We start from the raw sequence: 21,726 nt of genomic DNA on the forward strand, positions 1-21,726 counted from the left end.
TGGGAACTATGCAGGCAGACAGCTGGGGACAGGGACTGTGATTCATCCTGGATACTCTGGAAGCAGGGAAAGGGCACAGGGAGCCAAGGCGGTTAAGTAGGGATATAGGAAGGAGAATAAGCAATGGGCCCGAGGCTTTATGAACTATAAACACTGCGATGGAGGAGCTTTGTATTCAAAATAAGCAAAGGCAAATTAAAGGAGGGAATTAGGGAAAGGGAAAGACAGAAGTGAGGAGAGAGAAAATGAGCAGAGATCTGTGCCCAGTGCCAGGTGAAGAGAATGTTGTTCCCAGGTTTTTACTGGGAAGAGGAAGCCTGGGAAAGTGCGTGGAGAAATGAGTGAAGGGTGGCAGAGGTGGTGCCAGAAAAGAGGGGGTCCCAGGAGAGCCCTGGGTGCTTTGCAGAGCTTCCAGGAAGGAGAACTGGATTAAAGGAAAACTGGGACCAAGGAGCCAACTTGAGAAGCTGCATCTTCACTCCTGGCTGGAGAGCGGCCATGGCACACAAAATTACTGTGTCCACATGCACCAGAGTCCTCACCACACTGATCCCAGCAGGCTTGGAGGAAGGACAGAAATCCCCTTCTCATGGCTGGCAGCCTCAGGAATCCAGGCAAAGCAAGACAGGGAGCAGCCCTGAAAGGGAAGGACCTTCCAGGCCTCTCCTGCTCTGGAGGATGACCCCATTTTTTGTGTCAGTAGGTTCCAGAAAATGTTCCCCAAACCACACCAGGTGTCAGTGGATGGTTCTGTGCCCAACACTTGCTCCTTGACCCCCTAGGAAGACGAGATCTCCTCCAAACCCTGCCCTGAGCACATCCTCCTCTCCTGCCTACAAGGATCAGAAAAAAGGAGGACACACCAAGAGCTTGGCAGCATTCAGGGAAAAGGTCACTGTCCTGGGATTGCTGCAGGTGCAGAAAAACCTGCTCCCACAAGACCTGCTCTCCACTCCCTTGGGAACCTCAGCGTTCCATGGCTTGGAGAAGTTTCCAGGCTGTGCATCCTGACTGCCAAGCCAAGCAGCAGCTCATTCCCCTCCTTCCTCCAGCTCCATCCTGATCCCCCAGACAGTGACCAACATGTCCTGGTTCCCCTGAGGGAAAGGGAGAGCACTGAGAGGCTCCTTCGGATGCAGGAGGCACCGGGAAGTCTTTGGGAAGCCTGGGAAAGTTGAATCCAGCCAAGATATCCATCGGCACCACGGCAAAGAGCTGAGTCAGGACAAGTGTGGGATGTGCAGGAAGCCAAGTGTCAGATGCCTCCACTTGTGCTTCACTTTCACCCAGCCCAACAGGTTCCATGACCGCTGTGACACATTCCTGTGTCCCTGAGCTGCCATTCCAGCGCAGCCTCCTTCCCCCCAGGCCAGGGTCCATCCAATCACTCATCCCTGCAAGCTCTCCAGTGATGGATCTGTATCGATCCACCCCAGCTCCGGGGTTTCTGTCTCCCTTCTCTTAATCCCATCTCAACCCTCCCCAAAGTAATGAGATAAGAGGCAGGCTGGAAAGGCTGATAAAAAGGAACTGAACAAATCCATTAATGCTGTTTCTGTGCCAGGAATTACAAATCCCAGCCCTTGGTAATTAGGGCTCTCCAGTCCAGAGTACCAGCACAGCAAAGACAAGGAGGGAAGCTCAGGCTCACTAAAATATATCCTGAGAAAAAAAAAAAAAAAAAAAAAAAAAAAAAAAAAAAAAAAAAAAAAAAAAAAAAAAGAATACCTGGAGAACCAGGACATTATGGGTAATTTTCCAGGTGTGGCATTGAGGGCATGTCTGGGGACAGAAGTGTCACAAAGTGTTCAAATCAATGCAAGTACAGCCTAAACCAGTATGACCAGTGGCCAGCCCTGCCCTCTGGCAGTGGGAGCCATTCCCTGTGCCCTGTCCCTCCATCCCTTGTCCCCAGTCCCTCGCCAGCTCTCCTGGAATCCCTTCAGGCCCTGCCAGGGGCTCGGAGCTCTCCCTGGATCCTTCTCTCTCCAGGTGAGCACCCCCAGCTCTCCCAGCCTGGCTCCAGAGGGGCTCCAGCCCTGGAGCAGCTCTGTGGCCTCCTCGGGATTCTGTCCAGCAGCTCCAGGTCCTGCTGCTGTTGGAGCAGAGCTGGAGGGAGCTCTGCAGGTGGCATCTCACCTGACCAGGGCAGAATCCCCCCTCCCCTGCTGCCCACACTGGGATCAGCCCAGGTCACCACTTGGCTTCTCATAGGAAACCCCAAACCGACCCAGGAAACCCCAAATCACAGGAAAAAGTCAAATCCAGGACATTTTGTTGAGGTACTAAATCAGAGAGTGAGGAACAACTGACCAGGATAACTGGGACACGTTTTGATTGTGACCTCTGGAAAAAACGTCTCTTGTATAAATGGAGATTAATGGACATTTCAAAAGACAGTTGCTTTAGCTTAACCCCTGTCCTCCATGTTTTCCTTGGGATGGGACCTAAGGGATGCATAAACAATGTAAAAACTAACAAATACTAATAAAATAAATAAATCGAGACACTCATCCAACCAACACCCTCTCTGGAACAGATTCAGATTCTATTTCAATTGACATCTTCTAAAAAACAAAGCCTTTCTCAGGAAAAATAAACCACGGCCACTTCAGAGAAAAACATGGGAAGAACTGCCCAGGATCTCCCAGTTTCTGGGAGGCAGAAAAACAGGTCAGGAGCAGAGCACTGAGCACAATATCACTGAGTACCTGGCTTCCCATAAATCCGGAGATTTTCTGCTTTTTGAGCAGATTTTTGTGGACCCCTGACATTTTTTGGGATTTTCCAGCCCACCCTGCAGGCAGCCCCAGCTCTTGGTTCTTCTCCCTCCTGGAAGTGATGACAAGGTGCTCGGTCTTCCTTGAGCTGTCCAAAGGCTCGTTAGGAAATGGCCCTAATTAAGTTTGATGGATGGGGACTGGGGATTATTCCTAATCTCCCTGCAGCAGCCAGACCAGAAAGGATATTTCACACAAGAATTCAACTGCAACTGCACAGCACTGACTCCACAGACCCAGAACCTGCTCCCAAGGTTTCAAATCCTCAGGAAAAAGCCACGAAATGAGGAGAGCTGGATTTGGATACCGTGGATAGTCCCTCCCTGGAGTCAGCCTTGCTATAAGGTGGTTTGTTGAATAAAAATAATTCGGTTTATGATGGTACATAACAGGGCTCAATCACAAAACTGAGTTCAAAAATTCAAGTCCAGTGAATGTTAAAGGATTTTCCCCCTCAAAAAAAAAAAAAAAAAAAAAAAAAAAGGTGACATTTTGCTTTTCTGTATTTCCTTCCCCCCATTCTGTAATATGGGAGGGAATATTCCACACAGGAGAATATTTGAACATCCAAGCCCTTCCTTGGGCATTTTAGCCTTTCCATGTGGGCATAAAACTGTGAAATAATGGAAGTAATCAACAGAGAAAACACATAAACCAGAAAAAACTCCAGGTCTCTCCATTCCCAAACCGAGTCCAAGATGAAATCAAACAATTTCTTCAAGTGTTCTGTACATGGATCTGCCTTGATGACCTGGAGATCACCCAGCAGGAGAAATCTGGGCTTTTGATGTCACAGCAAAAGAGAATAGCTGGGACAATTTACAGACAGGATTGCTCTGACCCCAGGATACAACATGCTCAAGCAACACCTGAGGAAGAAATGTTCCTGACCTGGGAAAGTGGGGGAAAAAAAAAACCCCAAACAATTAGGATGAGCCAGATCAGCTCCTCAAACCGGTTTTCTGCAACCACAACCACAAACAGTTGCATCAGTGCAAAGGGGAGAATGATGTGGGGCAGATGGGGCAGCTCGTGGGGAAAAAATAGATATATGTAGAAAACAGATATATGTATAAAACACAGATATATACAGAAAACACAGATATAGATATATACAGAAAACACAGATGTATGTACAAAACACAGATATGTGTAGAAAATACAGATATATATAGAAAACAGATGCATGCAGAAAACACAGATATATGTAGAAAACACAGATATATACAGAAAACACAGATATACATAGATAACACAGATAAATGTAGAAAACATATACAGAAAACACAGATACATACAGAAAACACAGAAGCATGCAAAGAACACAGATATATGTAGAAAACACAGATATATGTAGAAAACACAGATTTATCCAAGGAAAACGATGCTTTTAAACAGCCCAGAGAGCAGTGGGGGCGTGCACAGCATTCCCTGCCCGGATTGCAGCCAGGACAATCCCTTCTGCTTTAGCTCTCCCACACCTGCTCATCCAGGAGCAAATCCCCGTGGGCTGAGCTCGTCCCTGCCCAGGTGAGCTCCGATCCCACCTGAAGCATCCCTGGCCGAAGCGGGATGGAGCAGTGGCAGGGCAGCACCCTGAGCCACCCCAGCACCCAGTGCTTGCCCTCCGCGGGCTCACATCCCCCTCTCGTGGCAAACATTCGGTTCCCTGACCCCACAGCAAAGGTTTTTCCAGAGCTGGATCCCTTCTCTGCATTCCCAGGGCTCTTTCCAGCGGCTCTGCTGATGAAGCACATGAATATTGATGATCTGCAGAGATGTAGCAGCAAAAGCAGCTGCGGGGAGAGGATCTCTCCGAGTTCTCCTTGTGCAGAAACCTCTGGAGCAGGGAAAGGAGAGGGAAAAGGGAGATTTTGTGGGGGGAAAACAGGTCAAGCTGTTCAATCATGCTTAGGAGACCAAGATTCTACGTTTAACCAGGAAAGGGCATCCCAGTCCTTAAATGAAAGCTTTGGGGAAGGTGTCGCCTGTTTTTAGAACTCAGTGGTTCTGTGGAGCAGCAGCCCTGCATGGATCCATCGTGGAATATCCTGAGTGGGGAAGGATCCACAGGGATCAGAGTCCAGCTCTTGGCTCTGCACAGACCCAAACAATCCCCCCTGTGCCTGGGAGCGTTGTCCAAAGGCTCCTGGAGCTCTGGCAGGGCTGTGTTGCCATCCTCGCAGATGAAAACGAGCACAGACAGCTCTGGCTGCCCTTCCCTGACCCACTTTAGGGTGTTTTTTGGGGACACGGACCTGTTGGAGCAAGTCCAGAGGAGGATTAGAGGGATGCAGCATCTCTCCTACAAGGAAAGGCTGGGACAGTTGGGATTGCTCAGCCTGGAGAAGCTCTGGGGTGACCTCATTGTGGCCTTCCAGCACCTGAAAGGAGCAACAAAAAAACCCCATGGAAATAGAATTTGGACAAGGGCCTGGAGTGACAGGACAATTTGGGATATGAAGTCTGCCCTCTGCTCTGCTGGGGGCAGGAAAACCCCTGTGGGATGATGATTTACAGCTCCCACATCCTCACACACCACTGATCACAGCTCCTCAGAGGGGACACAAACCCAGGTCCTCAATCAAATCAGCACCCCCAGGAATTCTGGAGGAATTCAGTGGGTTTGAGACATTTCCTCTCTGTCAAACGCTGCTGGAATGAGCTGGGATTCAGCAGGGGGAGGGAGCTCGTGTACCCACACACAGAGATGTAATCTCATGTCAGAATTAAGCCAGCCTAGAGAGCAAGTGCATTAGACCCTGCTGAGAAGGGATCTGGGGACACAGGGGGAGAAAGGGCTGGGGAAGGACTTTTCCAGCTCAGGAAGGGGAGTGACAGGACTCACTGCAGCCTCCTCACCCCCCTCCAGGACACAGAGTCCTGCTGGAGCCACTCACACCCCGGCTCTGAGGCTCAGCCAAAGCCTCTTCGCTTCCCCTGCACTTCCCACATCCCAGGCACAGCCAAGGTCTGCTTGGAAAAAGGAAAAAGCTGCTCCTTCACCCTGTGAGAGCCCCACAAGAGCTGCCAGAGCTGTGTGAGTGCAGCAGAGCCAGAGGGGACAGTTTGTCCTGCATGAACACCCCAAAGATCCCACAGGATATTCATCAGGGCTGATAAACCTGAGCTGGATCACTCCCTGCCTTGTGCCAAGTGACATCTCCCCATCTCCACAGCAACACCATTTTTCAGGGACAAAAAAAACCCTCTTTCCTTGCCTCTTTTCCCACGGATTTGCACAGAACCGTGTGCACTGGAGAGGGACAGCTGCCTTTTTTTGTCACGAGAGGGCTGAGTTAGGCTTGAAGTGACAGATCCTGGCTGAGCTGATGCTCTGAATGCAGGTCAGTGCACAGCACAATCCCCTGGGGCTCCAGGAGCAGCCCAGAGGGACACAGCTACCCAGGACACAAATTAAACCACCTGGATACGAATCCCTAAGGAAAAGGGGGCACCCCCCACCAGCAAGGTCACAGCCCCAGGAGTGTCTCTCACTCGAGGCACTGAAAGGCAAATCCTCAAGATCCATTTTTAAGGATCTTTCACTCTTGGTGAGTCTTTCAGAACAAAGACAAGATGGAAAACTGACCCAGCCTCATCCGGGGAAAAACTGGGGATGGTTCTCATTTTGCAAAACCTCCTCAGCTGCTGCAGCACGGGCTGCTCCAAGTTTAGATGACATTGCACCAGTCCTCTCCACCTCTTAGTCAGGAGGAGGAAGAAAATAACCATCTACACTTAGTGTGCAAAAATCCGGCATTAGGGAGGGCCCTGGATAAAAATAGCACCCAGGTTTTTTTTGGTTTTTTTTTTTTTTTCCCCAGAGCTAAATTAAAATGTGGGGAGGTTTATTTCTTGTGATTCTGTTCAGGTGAGACCCCACCTCCAGAGCTGCCCCAGCCCTAGGACCCAGCACAGGGAAGATGGAGCTGCTGGAAAATGTCCAGAGGAGACACCAGGATGATCAGAGGGATGGAGCAGCTATGCTGGGAAGAAAGGCTAGGAAAATTGGGATTGTCCAGCCTGGAAAAGCTCCAGGGTCACCTAATTGTGACTTTCCAGTGCCTGAAGGAGCCACAAGAAATGCAGAGAGAGACTTTGGATAAGGTATGGAGGGACAGGACACAGGCAATGGCTTCCCACTACCAGAGGGCAGGGTTAGATGGGATATTGGGAAGGAATTCCTCCATGGGAGTCTGGGGAGGGGCTGGGATGGAATTCCCAGAGCAGCTGTGGCTGCCCCTGGATCCCTGCAAGTGTCCAAAGCCAGGCTGGAGCCACCTGGGATGGTGGAAGGTGTCCCTGCCCATGGCATCACAAGGGTGGCACCAAGGCTCCATCACCTGTAAGACACCCCAGAAAACACCTGGAATGAAGAGGAATGCAGGGCAGGGATCAAATTTATTCATCAATAATAGGAAAAGTGCCCAAAACAGCAGTTTTGGAAGGTTCCAAAGCTACTTGAGAAGCCAGGCCAGATTTGACAAATAGCTCCAGCCAAAGTGGAGAAAATAATTAGAAAAACATTGAAACGTGTCGATTTTTAGTTGTTGTTCTTATTCTTTTTTTTTTTTTAACTGAAACATTTTACTTCGGAAATGATGAAACATTTTAGTCCCAGCAGGATCTTGGAGCCTTTGTCCCAGCAAAACAGGAATGTTTATTCGGTTTGTCACTGACTGAGTGAGTTAAATGTCAGGAGGAAATTTCAGTGTTGCTTTCTCGCGTAAAAATAAAAAATTAAAAATGCACGCAGGATTTTATCTGGTGGCACACAGGGCATTAGAAGAAGCCAGATAAAGGGTTGAAGGCAAGCACCTTTCCTGTCCAGATCCTCAACTCCCCTAATTCCCAACAGGCTGAGCCACGAGGGATTAGGCAACCTGCACAGAAAGGGGCCAGGGTGACCTCAGGTGACAGCAGAGGCCAGAAGAGAAGGTTCCTTTTGGGAGCCTCCCATGGAACTGCCCCAAAACAGCCCTGGGAACAGCAGGGTTGAGAGTGATGAAGGCTGAGAAGGACAAAGGCTGGTGAGAGATGCCCCCCAGAGCCACCAGAACGGAGAATTGGGACTTTCCCCTTGCTCCCATGCCCAGGGCACTGGGAAAAGCCACATCCTGCCTCTTCCATCAGCACAGCAGCCTCTGCCAAGGAATCCGCCTCTTCTAGGACTGAGGCCTTGGGTTGCCTCTAATTTTAGGGTCTGATGAAAAGGCCTGGGGTCTCCTCCAAGCTTTCCCAGTCCAGGGCTGAGTGTCACAGCCAAGAGTCCCAGGATCCCACAGCGTTCCCAGCACTCCCACGTGAGTCCAGATGTCCTGTGCCTTTCCCTGTTCCCTGCCTTTCCCAGCTCCCTGCTTTTCCCTGTTCCCTGCTGTTCCCTGCTTTTCCCTGTCTTTCCCTGTCCCCTGCTTTTCCCTGTCCCGTGCCTTTCTCTCTTTCCCTGCCAACCCAAGGTCTCGTCAGCACGGATAATTATCCCAGCTCCAGCAATGAGCACTGCCAGTGATCCAATACCCACAACAGGCCCCAAGCTCCAGCCCCACTGAGAGCTCATCCCAAATCCACGGGCCTTGCCCAGATAATGACCTTTAGCTCCTCCAAATGCTAAGTCAGCTCTGAAACCAGCCAGGAGGGACCTGCAGCAGGAAGAGCTTTCCAAACTCCATGACACAAAGCCTGGAGTGGTCGTTTCCAAGCTTTGGAGGTACACACCCCAATTCCAAATTGTCCCAGCACAGGTTTCCTTGGAGCAGATAGAGCTTGGTGTGAGGCACAGAGACCCCAGCATGTCCAGATGGAGGGAATGGAGCTGGTGATTCCAGCAGGGTGGGAATTGGGAGCTGGGATGTGAAACCAGAGAGGGGAAACGTTTAAAGCTTTAATCTTGGAAACAGCTTCCTGATAGGAGATTTATGAGCGATGGGAATAGTCTCCTTTGCAGAAGGCTGGAAGCTGTGCTGCTGAAACGAGACCGGATAAAAGGGGAGACAACACATGAGGAATGGATTTGGTTTGAGCAGAAGACAGGACCCGGAGGTTCCCTCCAAGCTCCAGCCACCTTCCCACACATCCAACCCCACACCTGGGACATCCAGCCCCCTGGCACCAGAAACCAGCAGAGGTTGTCACAACATTCAGCACAGCTCCAAAACAGTGTCACCAGCCCGAATTTCTCTCCCCGTGGCAGCTGCTCTTGGGGCTGCTACAGAGCCTCATTTTTTGGCTAATTCCTGGTGTGGTAGCCAGACCCTGGGGTTTGACACATCCGACTTTTGTGTGGGAGCCTGTGGAAGGGGCAGGTTCATTAATATGTGTTTAACTTGGATCTTGAAGGAGCTGAACTTTTCCTGACTTAGCTCTCCCTGTATCTATATCCCACTTTCCTGTTAATCAACCTTTCCCTTTTTCCTGCCTTGGCCTTTCCCAGCAAGTTCGTGGGTATTGGTTTTCTCTGGAGCTGCTTTAGTGCTGCTGGAGGATGTGGGAATGACAGCTCTGGCCTTCCAAGCTCTGTATTCACCCTACATTTATCCAGCTCCTCGTTCCCCTGGCTCCTCTTCCAACCTCAGCATGATCTGAAGGGGTGAAAAGATGAAGGAGAACAGAGCCAGCACCTCTCCAAACCTAGCAGAGTCATGGAATGGTTTGGGTTGGAAGAGACCTCAAAGCTCACCCATTCCCACCCCCGAATGGCCAAGGATATCTTCCACTAGACCAGGTTGCTCCAAACCCTGTCCAGCCTGGGAAAGGCTTTGTTGGGAAGCTCATCCAAGGCTCAGCCTCGTAAAGCTGCCGAGCCAGAGCCCTGAGCAGGGATTAGATGCTAAAGCCTGACTTCAGCCGGGTGCAGCCAACCCAAAGCGCTCTGACTTCGGGCTTATTGCCCTACCAAAACAGCAGTGAAATCACTTCATTAATCCCCAGAGCCTCATTTCCTTCCTCCCTTCCTCCCTTCCTCCCTCCCTTCCTCCCTCCCTTCCCTCCTTCCCTTCCCTCCTTCCTTCCTTCCCTCCTTCCCTCCGCCAAGCTGAAGCTTAAAATAGTATTTTGCATTCCCCATATTTCACTCCAGGACTAATTAACACTCAATCAGCCCAAAGCTCTTCCCACAGCAGCCTGGCCCCATGGTGCAACCTGCTCATCCTTGGCAGCAGCAGGAGCACTCACTGGGCTCCCAGCTCCTTCCAAAAGCTGTTTCTGATGAAGCACCTGGAAAGAACTGAGCTAAAACGGGAAATCACCAGAATTCAAGCCCCACGTGCACTTCTACCTCCACCCCACGTGCACACACAATTCTGCAGTGCCCACAATGTCAGCACCATGATAATGCCCCAACACCAAGAGCGGTCACTCTTCCAGAGGTTCCAGCAGCTCCTAAATTAGGACAAAACCCACGAGTTAAGCTGTCACCTCGTCACTACCTCCACAGAACAGAGCTGACCCCATGTCCAGCCTCACGGATGGTTTTAACCCAGCTAAAAAAGCTCCTTGGACTCAGTGCAGAGCGTGGGATGGGAAAGATGGACCCCAGATCTTGCTGCACTTGGATTTCATAGCCTTTTCTCACCCTCTCAGCACCCCAGGCCAAGTGTGAGTTAAACGGGGCTGTGGAGATGATGGAGCTGGAAAGGAAACATCATCCAGGAGGGCTCCAAATACGTCACCCATGAGACATCAGCCCCCTCACTACAGCATCTTTCCTGCTCACACACGTCAGGCTCGGAGGATCACAGAGGGGATGTGGATCAGGAGAGGGTGTAAAGACTGGCACAAGCACAGGGAACTCATGGCAGCTACAGGGGAGGGAGAAAAGGTCAAACACACCACGCTTGACGTGTTTATTTGGTTTTCAGCCCAAACTTCCACCCACAGACAAAAGGCAAGGGCAGCCTGAACAATCCAGGTAGCTCATGAGCAAGAGCTGGTTCATCCCTTCAGCACTGCACAGCCAGTCCTTGCATTTACTGCTTAAAAATAACCCTAAAAATACAAAAAAAAAACAAACAAAAAACGTTATCAAGTATCCCAGATCTCTGTAGAGCTCCGTCCTCTCCCCTGATAACATGAGGAGGCGGCAGAGGCAGACAGCCCCAAAAACAGGGAACTGTTGAAGGAAAGACAAAGTGGCACTTTGTGCATCTGGTTGGCATAGTTCAGTCCTAAGCAGAACTCAGTGATGTCAGGGGTCCTCCCCTGTCCTTCCAGCCATGCCCACCCTCAGGGACCAGGCCTGGGGCAGCAGCTGTGACCCCCCCCCTCAGGTGTCCCCAAAGAGAAGCCTTAAGGAGCTGCCACAAGGGATGACACCCCTCCCTGCCACAAGAGCAGCACAAAAGACTTCTTTCCCTGCTTTGGCAAGCCTAACACCCACGAGGGGCTGTGGGCAGCTCCGGAACCGGCCTCGGAGAGTGAACGAGCCCATACATAACACCACACACACGGCCGTGGCTCCCGCCTCTGTGAGGGGATCGCGCCTCGGCCGGGCCTTTATATAGCGACGTGATGCGCGCGCCCGGTCACGTGGCTCTGCACCGCCGCTGACGTCATCCCCGCGCGCGGCAGCATGGCAGCGGTGGCGGCGCCCGGCGTGGCGCCGGTTCGAGCCCGGTGAGTGCGGGATCGCGGCCTTGGCACTGCCCGGCCCGTCCTGAACGCCCCCGGACGTGCTCGACCCCTCTTTAACCTTCCCCAGAACGGGCTCGGTCCCTTCATAACCTTTTCCGGTATGTGCCCGGTCCCTTCATAACCCCTCCGGTACATTACCGACCCCTCCGTGATCCCCCCAGTACCTGCCCGCTCCCTTCATAAACCCCCCGGTACGTTCCCCATCTCTCCATATCCCCCTCCCATTACATTCCCAACTCCTCCCTAATCCCCCAGTACGTTCCTGGTCTTTCCATAATCCTCCCAGTACATTCCCGACCTCTCCAACCCCCCAGTCCATGGCCTGTCCCCCATAACGCCTCCTCTTCATCCCCTTTTCCTGATCCATAACACCTCCCCTCCTCCTGACCCCCTTTTCCACGGACACCCCCTTGCCCCGCAGGTTCCTCACCTCCAAGGAGCAGTTCCATGCCTACCTGCAGGCAGGGGGCGAGGAGGAGAAGGAAGAGGGGGAGAAGAAGGAAGAAGAGCATGTCAGCAGCACCCAGAGCGAACCACCAGCCAAAAGGGTGAAGGCAGAGGAGCTCTGTCAGGATGGGGAAAGCCAAGGGAATGCTGGAGAGGAAGAGAAGGAACGGCCGGAGAAGAAGAGAGCCCGGGGGCAGAACAAGAGCCGCCCGTGCATGAAACCCAACTGCTACGAGCAGAGCAGGCTGTGCCCCTCGGTGACACAGGTGTGACACAGGCCCTGCTCTGGCTGGGTTACGTGGCATGTTGGGAAGGAATTTATCCCTGGGAGGGTGAGGAAGCCCTGGCACAGGATGTCCAGAGCAGCTCTGGGTGCTCCTGGTCCCTGGAAGGGTCCAAGGCCAGGCTTGGAGCACCTTAGGACAGTGGAAGGTGTCCCTTCAGGTGGGACTGGATGGGATTTGTGGTCCTTTCCAACCCAAACCAGTCTGGAATTCCATAAAAACCAGCTGGGAGAGGGTGACGTGGGATGAGCTGAGCGTCACAAGTGAACCATCCCCTTCCCTGAAGTGTGTCCATCTCATGCAGCACATCCCTGGGAGCATTCCCACCCTCACCTGGGGATCTCAGGTGCTCAGAGCAGCTCTGAGCTCTGCTGCTCCATCCCCAGCTCCCCCTGCTCCGTGTTGTCCCCAGGGCTGTGGAGCGCAGTGCCACTTTGGGCCGCGCTGTCGCTTCCTCCATGACGTGTCCGAGTACCTGGCGGCGAAGCCGGCGGACCTGGGCCAGCGCTGTGTCCTCTTCGACACCTTTGGCCGCTGTCCCTACGGTGTCACCTGTCGTTTTGGCCAAGCCCACCTTGGTGATGGCCATCAGAACCTGGTGAACGCCGCCCTGGCCCAGCAGTGGGAAGGGAAGCTGCTGGTGAGGAACAGCCTCTCCAAGGAGCTCCAGCAGCAGCTGCGCAAGAGGAAGTTCACTTTCCACAAGGCCGAGGAATTTCTCCGTGGGCTCCGGTGTATGAAGGGAGGCAAAGCCAAGGGGAGTTCCACAGAGGTCTCCAACTGCACTGCGCCCCAGGAGGGCCTGGGAGACAGCCCTGAGCTGCAGGAGCAGGAAGAACTTCCCAAACCTGAGGCCCTGCAGAGCTCCCAAGGGGCTGAGGTTGATCACAAACCAGAGGCCCTGCAGAGCCCCCAAGAGGCTGAGGGTGACCCCAAACCTGAGGCCATGCAGAGCCCCCAAGGGGCTGAGAGTGCTCCCTCCATCCCAACCCTGGGCCCACTAACAGATGAAGATGTGACAAAGCTGCGGCCATGTGAGAAGAAGAAGGTGAGAGTCCCTTGTGTCCTGATCCCATGGTGGAGATTGTGCATGGAAAAATGGAGGAGAAATCCCTTGGAGAACCTTTAGCTGGGGGAGGCACAAGCAGAATATTGCTTACATATGGAAGGAATTCCTTCCTGGGAGGGTGGCGAGGGGCTGGGATGGAATTCCCAGAAAACCTGTGGCTGCCTCATTCTTGGAAGTATTCAAGGCCAGGCTGGGCAGGGCTTGAAGCATCCTGGGATGGTGGAAAGTGTCACTGCCCATGGCCAGGGCATGGAATTGGATGATCCTTAAGGTCCTTCCCAAGCCAAACAATTCAGTGATTCCATAAAAACCGTTGCAACTCTGCTAACCTGAGCCTCCATCCCTGTTTTCCAGCTGGAAATCCAAGGCAAGCTGTACCTGGCTCCACTGACCACGGTAGGTTGATAACTCCATCCTCGTGCCAAAGTTCACTGCGGGCACAGCTGGAACAGAGCAGATCTGACAATCCCCTTCCCTGCTGTGCCTGGCAGTGTGGAAACCTCCCTTTCCGACGGATCTGCAAACGTTTTGGAGCAGATGTCACCTGTGGGGAGATGGCTGTGTGCACCAACCTGCTCCAGGGCCAGTCCTCCGAGTGGGCTCTGCTCAAACGCCACCACACCGAGGACATCTTCGGGGTGCAGGTGAGTGTCATCACCCCATAAACCACCAATAACTCACTTCCCAGGGGAAAAGCTGTCTCTGGAACTCAGAGAAGCTGTTTCCATTTGGCAGCTGGAAGGAGCCTTTCCAGACACCATGACCAAGTGTGCAGAGCTCCTGAATAGGACAATCAACGTGGATTTTGTTGACATCAACGTCGGGTGTCCCATTGACTTGGTCTACAAGAAGGTGAGAAGTTCTGTGATGCATTTTCCTTCCATGAATCCTTGTCTTCTCCCTAATCCCCTGCTGCCTGATTGCTCTCTCCAGTGTGATCCAGAGCTCCCGGTTCGTTTATGGGCAGTAGGTATCAATGAGAAGGGCAATAAGCTGCTCAAGAACAGGCTGGCAGAATTTGGGAGGGAAAAGCACTCTGGAGTTTTTTTTTGGTTGAATGATCCACTTTGTCCAAAACTTTGAGATGCTCCAAGCCTTACCTGAGCATCTCCAAGGACTGTCTGCTATGTGAGGAAACTGAGTGTGCCATGTTGTGTCCCTCAGGGAGGAGGCTGTGCTCTGATGACTCGCTCCAACAAATTCGAGCAGATTGTCCGCGGGATGAACTCGGTGAGTTGGAGCACCTGGGGCTGAGCTGATGGACCTCAGTCCAGCCTGGCCTCATCTTCCCACTTCTGCAGGTGCTGGATGTCCCGCTGACAGTGAAGATCCGGACTGGGGTGCAGGAAAAGGTTAACGTGGCTCACAAAATCATCCCCAGGATCCGGGAGTGGGGAGCGTCCATGGTCACGGTATGGGGACAGATGTGTGGGGTTGGTGGCTGGGGGGATTCTGCCTGGAGATCAGATGGGGGTGACCTTCCCCTGCCTTTTAGTGTCTTCTGCTAAAATAAATAAAGATGAAAATTCGGGTGTAGAGGGTGTTTTCCTACCTGCTCCTGAGCCTTGGGTCCATCATCATGGAATCCCAGAATGGTTTGGGAAGGGACATTAAAGCTGATCCCATCCTACCCCTGCCATGGGCAGGGACACTTTCCACTATCCCAGGGTGCTCCAAGCCCTGTTGAAATTGGCCTTGGACCTTTCCAGGGATGGGGTAGCCACAGATGGCTCCTGGAATGGGGGATCAGCTCTTTGTGTGGGGTTTAGTTCTGATCCACAGTGCATTCCCTGGGGAGAGCCACTTCTTGTTCTGGCTCACAAATACCCAAACATCACCTCAAAAGCCTCCAGTCCTTCAGCTCTGCTCAGCCCACTGTCAGCACCCCTGGCTCTAAATCCAGAGGTAGATCCAGAAGTAGATCCCAAAGGATCCCTTACCCTGCTCTGTCAGCACCTGCAGATCCCGAGGTCGATCCCAAGGCCACTCCCAAAGCTCCCTTCCCCATCCTGGTGTCACTGCCCCCTGTCCCTCTCTGCCTGCCCAGCGAGGTGTCCCTGGATGTCTCCACAGCTGCACGGGAGGTCCCGGGAGCAGAGGTACACCCGGAGTGCAGACTGGGAATACATCTCCGAGTGCGCCCGCATCGCCAGCCCCATGCCTCTCTTTGGTACGTGGGGCACTCGTTTCATTTCAAATTCCTTCAAAATGGGGGAAAAAATGTTCCCAAGGATGCTTAGGATGGGGAAAAGGTTGAAGCATCCCTGGTGCTGCTGATGTGCCAGAGGGAAGGGAAACAAATCACTTGGGTTTTAAAGGTGTTTTCTTGCCCCTGTGGCACAAAATCCTTAAACCTTCAGGGAAATGAGCTGAGAGTGAAGGAGAAGAGAGGAGAAGGCTCCTTTTTTCCTTGTAAGGGAACATCCATCAGAAACATCCCTGGGAATCCAAACCAGGAGCCTCTTTGGACCATCTGGCTCTTGGACATTGTGTCCATTTTGAATTTTATCCCATGCCTGGATTAGCTCACTTTGACTTGTCCTCACAGATCACTTTGACCTCTGGCTTCTCCTTCCTTTCCGGGCAGGAAACGGGGATATTTTGTCCTATGAAGATGCAAATCGAGCCATGCAGATGGGAGTTTCTGGAATCATGATTGCAAGGCAAGTGTCTGTGTTTCCCTTCACTCCTGAGCTCTGGTGGTTCAAGAAGAAGAAAAAAAAGAAAATGGGATTAAAAAAATCCCTAAACAAACCCAAAGCATGGAATTTCCTCTCAGTGAAACCACTCTGAAAATTAGTAAAATAAATTTGTATCAGTTGGAACTTCTTGTTGGAATGGAAAAGGAGATTTAAAGCAGAATTGGCTGGGAGATCAGTGCTGGAAAGTGTCTCAAATCTTCAGGAGCATCAGTGATGGGAATAACAATCCCTTTTCTTTTTTGGCTGCAGAGGGGCACTCATCAAACCCTGGCTTTTCACGGAAATCAAGGAGCAGAGACACTGGGATATCTCCTCCAGCGAGAGATTTGACATCCTCAAGGACTTCACCAACTATGGCCTCGAGCACTGGGGGTCAGACACTCAGGGAGTGGAGAAAACCAGGAAATTCCTGCTGGAATGGCTCTCCTTCCTGTGCAGGTAATGCTGCCTTGCCAGCAGGATCTCTAAATAATAATTAATGAATCCCTAGCACTCGCTGCTGTTGCATTTCATTTTATTCCAGGTACATTCCAGTTGGATTATTGGAACATCTACCTCAGAGAATCAATGAGCGGCCACCCTATTACCTGGGGAGGGACTACCTGGAGACCCTCATGGCCAGCCAAAACGTGGATGATTGGATCAAAATAAGGTAATGAAGCATCAAATCTCATTTAAATTGCTACAAAGGGATGTGGCAGAGCCCCTGTAGAGACAGAGTAGCGTGGCAGCTGAGGACTGAACGCTGACCCCTCCTTGGGTTTGGTTTTGTTGTTGTCTTTTTTCCCTGCCAGTGTCCAAGGTCAGGCTGGACAGGGCTTGGAGCAGCCTGGGATAGTGGGAGGTGTCCCTGCACATGGCAGGGGTGACACTGGATTAATTTTATGGTCTCTGAGTTAATTCTATAATATTGATTATTTCTCCCAGTGAGCTGCTCCTGGGCCCAGTTCCACCCAGCTTCACCTTCCTGCCAAAGCACAAGGCCAATTCCTACAGATAGGGCTGGCCAGGCCCTGTCCTGCAGCATCAGGAGGCGTTTGGATGTGCTGGGAGGAGGAGCAGGGCTCCTCGGCTGTGCTGGCAGCTGGAATAAAGCTGATATTTCTAGAAGCTGGTGAGTTTCTTTGCCTTCCTGCCGCACATCAATCCTGGCAGGCAAACACCCATTAGTGAGGGGAGCTCACAGCCAGAGCTGTCCCAGCTGCCCCATGTCGCTGAGAAAGTTCCCACCAGGATGTCCTTGGGAGTGACAAATTCCCAGGATGAGGAGCAGCAACATCTCCCGCAACCAAGGTGACACGGAGTTGATGTTCAAGCTCCGAAAAGAAGCTTCTCAAAGAATTCTGAAGGCTCTGGAGACAGCCTGGAGGGTCTCAGCAGCATCCCAACACCTGGGGGACCCCAGAGCCACCAGCAGAGTGGGGAGAGCGGTGATCCCAGCACTGCTGACATCCATCATGGCCACCCCTACAAGGATATCCCCAGGCAACAATAGCTCCTCAAAACTAAGGTGTCAGGGACAGGGCAGGGCTGGGGCACCACGGGAATCCCCTGGACCATCCCCATCTCGCCCCACCACGAGCCCCTGGAGGTGCTGCCTCAGTAGCTGTCATGGCGGCCTCCTGTGCCTCGGTAGTTGTCATGGCGGCCTCCTGTGCCGCGGTAGCTGTCATGGCGGCCTCCTGTGCCGCGGTAGCTGTCATGGCGGCCTCCTGTGCCGCGGTAGCTGTCATGGCGGAGTCAGGAAGCGGAAGTCGTTGCTGTCACGTGGCACTCGCCCGTTCCGGGTGCGGGCGGCGGTAACGCCCGGTAGTGGCGAAAGGGGGGGGGGGGGAGAGCACGAGGGGAACTGGAGGGACTGGGAGGAACTGGAGGCACCGGGAGTCGGGGTGGTGTCCAGGAAGGGGCGCTGGGGACCCAGCGGGGTAAGTGGAGGGGTACCGAGATAACGGGGATGAGCGGGGGGTACCCGGTGGGTCGGGATGGGGGATACTGGGAGGCACTGGGGCGGTGGCAGGGGGTGGAGGGGGAGCTGTGGGGCGCACAGCAGGAGCAGTGGGGGGACTGGGAAGGGGTAACTGGGACAGCTGGGACACGCAGAGGGAATAACGGGGAACTGGAATAACTGAGATAACGGGGGGGTGCAGGAGAACTGGGAGAACTGGGAGCACAGGGTGCCGGCGGCTGTGCCCGTAGGATGCTCCTGCGCTCCTGGAAGTCTCTGTTCACGGGGCGGCTGCTGCTCCTGACCAACACCCTGAGCTGCGGGGGGCTCCTGGCAGCCGGGGACTGCCTGCAGCAGGAATGGCACCGCCGCAAGCACCCCGAGAGCCAGCTCCAGCTGGGACGTACTGGTGAGCACTGGGATGTGTTCAAATCCCATTGCCACAGGGCAGGGGTAGCTGGAGACCTTCCACCATCCCACGCTGCTCCAAGCCCCAGTGTCCAGTCTGGCCTTGGGCACTGCCAAGGATCCAGGGGCAGCCACAGCTGCTCTGGGAATTCCATCCTAGCCAGGAATTCCTTCCCAATATGAAGCCATTCCCTGTGTACTGGAATTCCCATTCCAAATCCATTCCCTGTGTCCTGTTCCTCCATCCCTTGTCCCAAATCCTCTCCAGCTCTCCTGGAGCCCTTTTGGGCTCTGGAAACAGCTCCAAGGTTTCTCTGGAGCTTCCCTTCTCCAACGTTGGACTCTTCCAGGGATCCAGGGGCAGCCACAGCTGCTCTGGGAATTCCATCCCAGCTTCTCCCCATCTTCACAGGGAAGAATTCCTTCCTGAAATGACCCCTAACCCTGCCCTCTCCATGTAGACCCCTCATCCTGAGCCAGGGTGTTGTTTCCAGGCCGGATGTTTGTGGTGGGCTGCAGCCTGGGACCGCTGATGCATTACTGGTACCTCTGGCTGGACTCAGCTTTCCCAGCCCGGGGCGTGCGGAGCCTCAGGATGGTCCTGAAGAAAGTCCTGATTGACCAGATGGTGGCATCACCCAGCATGGGAGCCTGGTTCTTCCTGGGTATGTGGGGCCCTCAGGGATCACTGATCCAACCCCTGCTCCTGCACAGGCACCCCAAAATCCCACCCTGGGGATCCCTGGGAGCTCCTGGAGTTCTGGCAGCCTTGGGGCTGTGCTTATTCCCTGGGAGTTCAGTGCCCAGCACCCTCTGGGGGGAGAACTTTTCCCTGGTCTCCATCCCAACCCCCTGAGCCTTTCTTTGAAATCCATCCCAAATCCCTGACCCTTTCCCTTATCTCCATCCCAAATCCCTGACCCTTTTCCTGATCTCCATCCCAACCCCTTGAACATTTCCCTCATCTCCATCCCAAATCCCTGACCCTTTTCCTCATCTCCATCCCAAATCCCTGAACCTTTCCCTGATCTCCATCCCAAATCCCTGACATAGCTCCAGCTGTTCCCTCCGGCCCCAGACAGATCAGTGCCTTCCCTTTCACTTTTCCTTTCCATTTCCTGGAACTCCTTCTCTCTGGATGGTGCCGGCGCTGCCATCCCCTCCCACACTGGGAGGGGTTTGGGGCATTTCCCAGCAATTCCCCCCCCAATTCCCAGCATGGAACCAGCGCTCCCAATCCCCACTGACCCCACCTATCCCCGCAGGCATCGGCACCTTGGAGGGCAAATCTTTCCAGGAGAGCTGGGACGAACTGAAGGAGAAATTTTGGGAATTCTACAAGGTACCCCCCAGCCCAGTCTCTCCCGTTTCCCCCGCTGGGATCCGGTGGGAAGCACCCAGCTGCTCCCTGCTCCTTTCCAGGCTGACTGGTGCGTGTGGCCGGCGGCGCAGATCCTGAATTTCCTCTTTGTACCACCCACGTACCGCGTGGTTTATGTCAACGTGGTGACTCTGGGCTGGGACACGTACCTGTCCTACCTCAAACACCGGGTGAGCCCCACCCCTCAGCCCTTTCCCGGCCCCGGGAATGCCCCGCTCATCCCGGTGTTCCTGGTTTTTATTCCAGGAGCCTCTGCGGCAGAGCCAGCGCAGCGCTGGGGCGTAGAGAAGGGACGAGGCCACTCCAGAGGTTCCTGCCTGCACCAAATGGATTTCTGGGCATTGTGGATCACCCCAGTTGAGGGAGTGGATGGCCAGAGCCAGCCCCACCACGTGCCTGCTGCTGATTAACTCATCTGCTAATTACAGCCATGGGTTGGGGTTGTAACAATCTCTTGTTGCAGGATAACATGTCAAGTGATTTCTTCTGGGATTTGTCCATGGAGCCGGGGTGAGGAGGAGCTGCTGCAGCCCCTGGGAAGGGTCCTGGCTGGATTTGTTCCCTCTCCAGAACAAACCAGCCCCATGCTGCTCCTCCAGCACCTTTCAGCCACCTGGAACCCCACTAAGTAGATATTGGGAAGGAATTCTTCCCTGCAAGGGTGGGGAGGCCCTGGATCCCTGGCAGTGTCCAAAGCCAGGCTGGAACACCCTGGGATCATGGAAGGTGTCCCTGCCATGGAAGGGATGGAATTTAAGATCATTCCAACCCAAACTCTGTGATTCACTCCAGCTGCCCCTCTGCTCTCCCTGCAGCTCCTCTCTCCTTCCCCTCCTGCTTTTTTCTCTTCCAGCTCAAGGATAAATTCACTTCACCCCCCGCCCTTGCTGCCTCAGCTCCCATTTCTCCCCCCCCCCCGGCTCCGGGCGGGGGCTGCAGCCACCTGGATCCTCTATAAATAGGGATGTGATTGCACCCATCGGCTCTGCGGCGCTCAGGAGGCGGAGGGGGAGGGTTTGGAGCCAGATTTTGGCAGAGTTTGGGCCATCATATCCCTCTGCTCCCAGCCTTGGGCAAGCTGGATGCTCCCTGCACAACCCAAGAATTTAATTATTTGCAGTGTCAATGAAAAGTGCCTGGATGGGATTTTTTTTCCCCCTGATTTTTAAAGCTGTGCCTTAATGCCCTGTGCTGGTCCCTGCTGTCACACACTCCCTCAACAGCAGCAGGAGCTATTTGGGGGGGATGATAATTTAAAAAAAAACAGATTAATTTTGCTCCTCTCTGGCAACTCAGGGACCCCGAGGAACTTCTGATCAGCATCAGTTTATTTCTTCACAACATTTCTTTTAATACAGTGATTTTTAGGAAATTGTACTCTTTTTGACACTTTTGACATTTGTACAGTACAGTGTAACTCTTCCATAAGTAAACTTCACAAAAAAAGGGGGGAAGGGGGGGGGAAAGGGGAGGGAAGGAGGCGGAATCACATTGGGTGGGAAATAGAGGGAAATCTGTAAAATAAAAACACAGCGCTCCAGGAAAAATAAATAAAGGGCAGCTCTGTCATGGCTACGGGAATATCCACTTATTCACAGTCTCCACAGAAGCACAGAACTACAGGAACACGAGATCCCAAATCCCTGGAGCAAACCAGCCACAGTCCCAGCCCTGCTCGCCCCCCACGAGCCCAACCCAGGGCAGATTCACTCCAGTTGGCTCGGCCTCGGCTGATGGATTGAATTAGTTTTTCTTTTTAAATCTTATTTAAATAATAAGAGTTTTGTTGTTGGTTGGTTGGGAGGGTGTGGGGTTTTTTTGTGTTTTTGGGTTTTTTTTTTTTTTTTAAGTGATATTCACAAGCAAGGTTACCACACAGAGAAAAAAAAAAAAAAAAAAGAAAAAAATCAGAATATATATATATGTATGTATATATATATAAATGCACCACCACGGCCACAGCACAGCAGGTCACGCGCACAGCGTCACTTCCTACACCTATTTACAAGGAATTTCTGTATGTACAAGGAGGAAGACGGCAGGAGCATAAATTAGCATCTATTTATACAAATAAACAAG

The 21,726-nt window shown here is 52.8% G+C and overlaps 2 protein-coding genes across 2 annotated transcripts; both read left to right on the top strand.

Moving 5' to 3' along the window:
- The first annotated feature begins 11,349 nt into the window (after positions 1 to 11,349).
- Positions 11,350 to 17,483, top strand: DUS3L (dihydrouridine synthase 3 like). The gene is made up of 14 exons (XM_062509979.1): positions 11,350 to 11,393; positions 11,833 to 12,124; positions 12,555 to 13,190; positions 13,566 to 13,607; positions 13,703 to 13,855; positions 13,947 to 14,063; positions 14,376 to 14,441; positions 14,513 to 14,623; positions 15,285 to 15,381; positions 15,799 to 15,874; positions 16,163 to 16,351; positions 16,437 to 16,565; positions 16,841 to 17,027; positions 17,147 to 17,483. Exons 1-13 carry the CDS (start codon positions 11,350 to 11,352, stop codon positions 16,911 to 16,913), a joined length of 2,025 nt encoding a protein of 674 aa, XP_062365963.1. The 3' UTR covers positions 16,914 to 17,027; positions 17,147 to 17,483.
- Positions 17,484 to 17,780: 297 nt separating this feature from the next.
- MPV17L2 (MPV17 mitochondrial inner membrane protein like 2) lies at positions 17,781 to 21,660 on the top strand. Its single transcript, XM_062509975.1, has 6 exons — positions 17,781 to 17,838; positions 18,110 to 18,267; positions 18,761 to 18,931; positions 19,532 to 19,608; positions 19,689 to 19,817; positions 19,894 to 21,660. The coding sequence occupies exons 2-6, from the start codon at positions 18,111 to 18,113 to the stop codon at positions 19,930 to 19,932; spliced, it is 573 nt and encodes a 190-aa protein (XP_062365959.1). The 5' UTR covers positions 17,781 to 17,838; position 18,110; the 3' UTR covers positions 19,933 to 21,660.
- Positions 21,661 to 21,726: the final 66 nt, after the last annotated feature.

This window comes from Cinclus cinclus, chromosome 28 (genome assembly GCF_963662255.1).
Source record: "Cinclus cinclus chromosome 28, bCinCin1.1, whole genome shotgun sequence".
In the NCBI taxonomy this organism is placed as follows: Eukaryota; Metazoa; Chordata; class Aves; order Passeriformes; family Cinclidae; genus Cinclus; species Cinclus cinclus.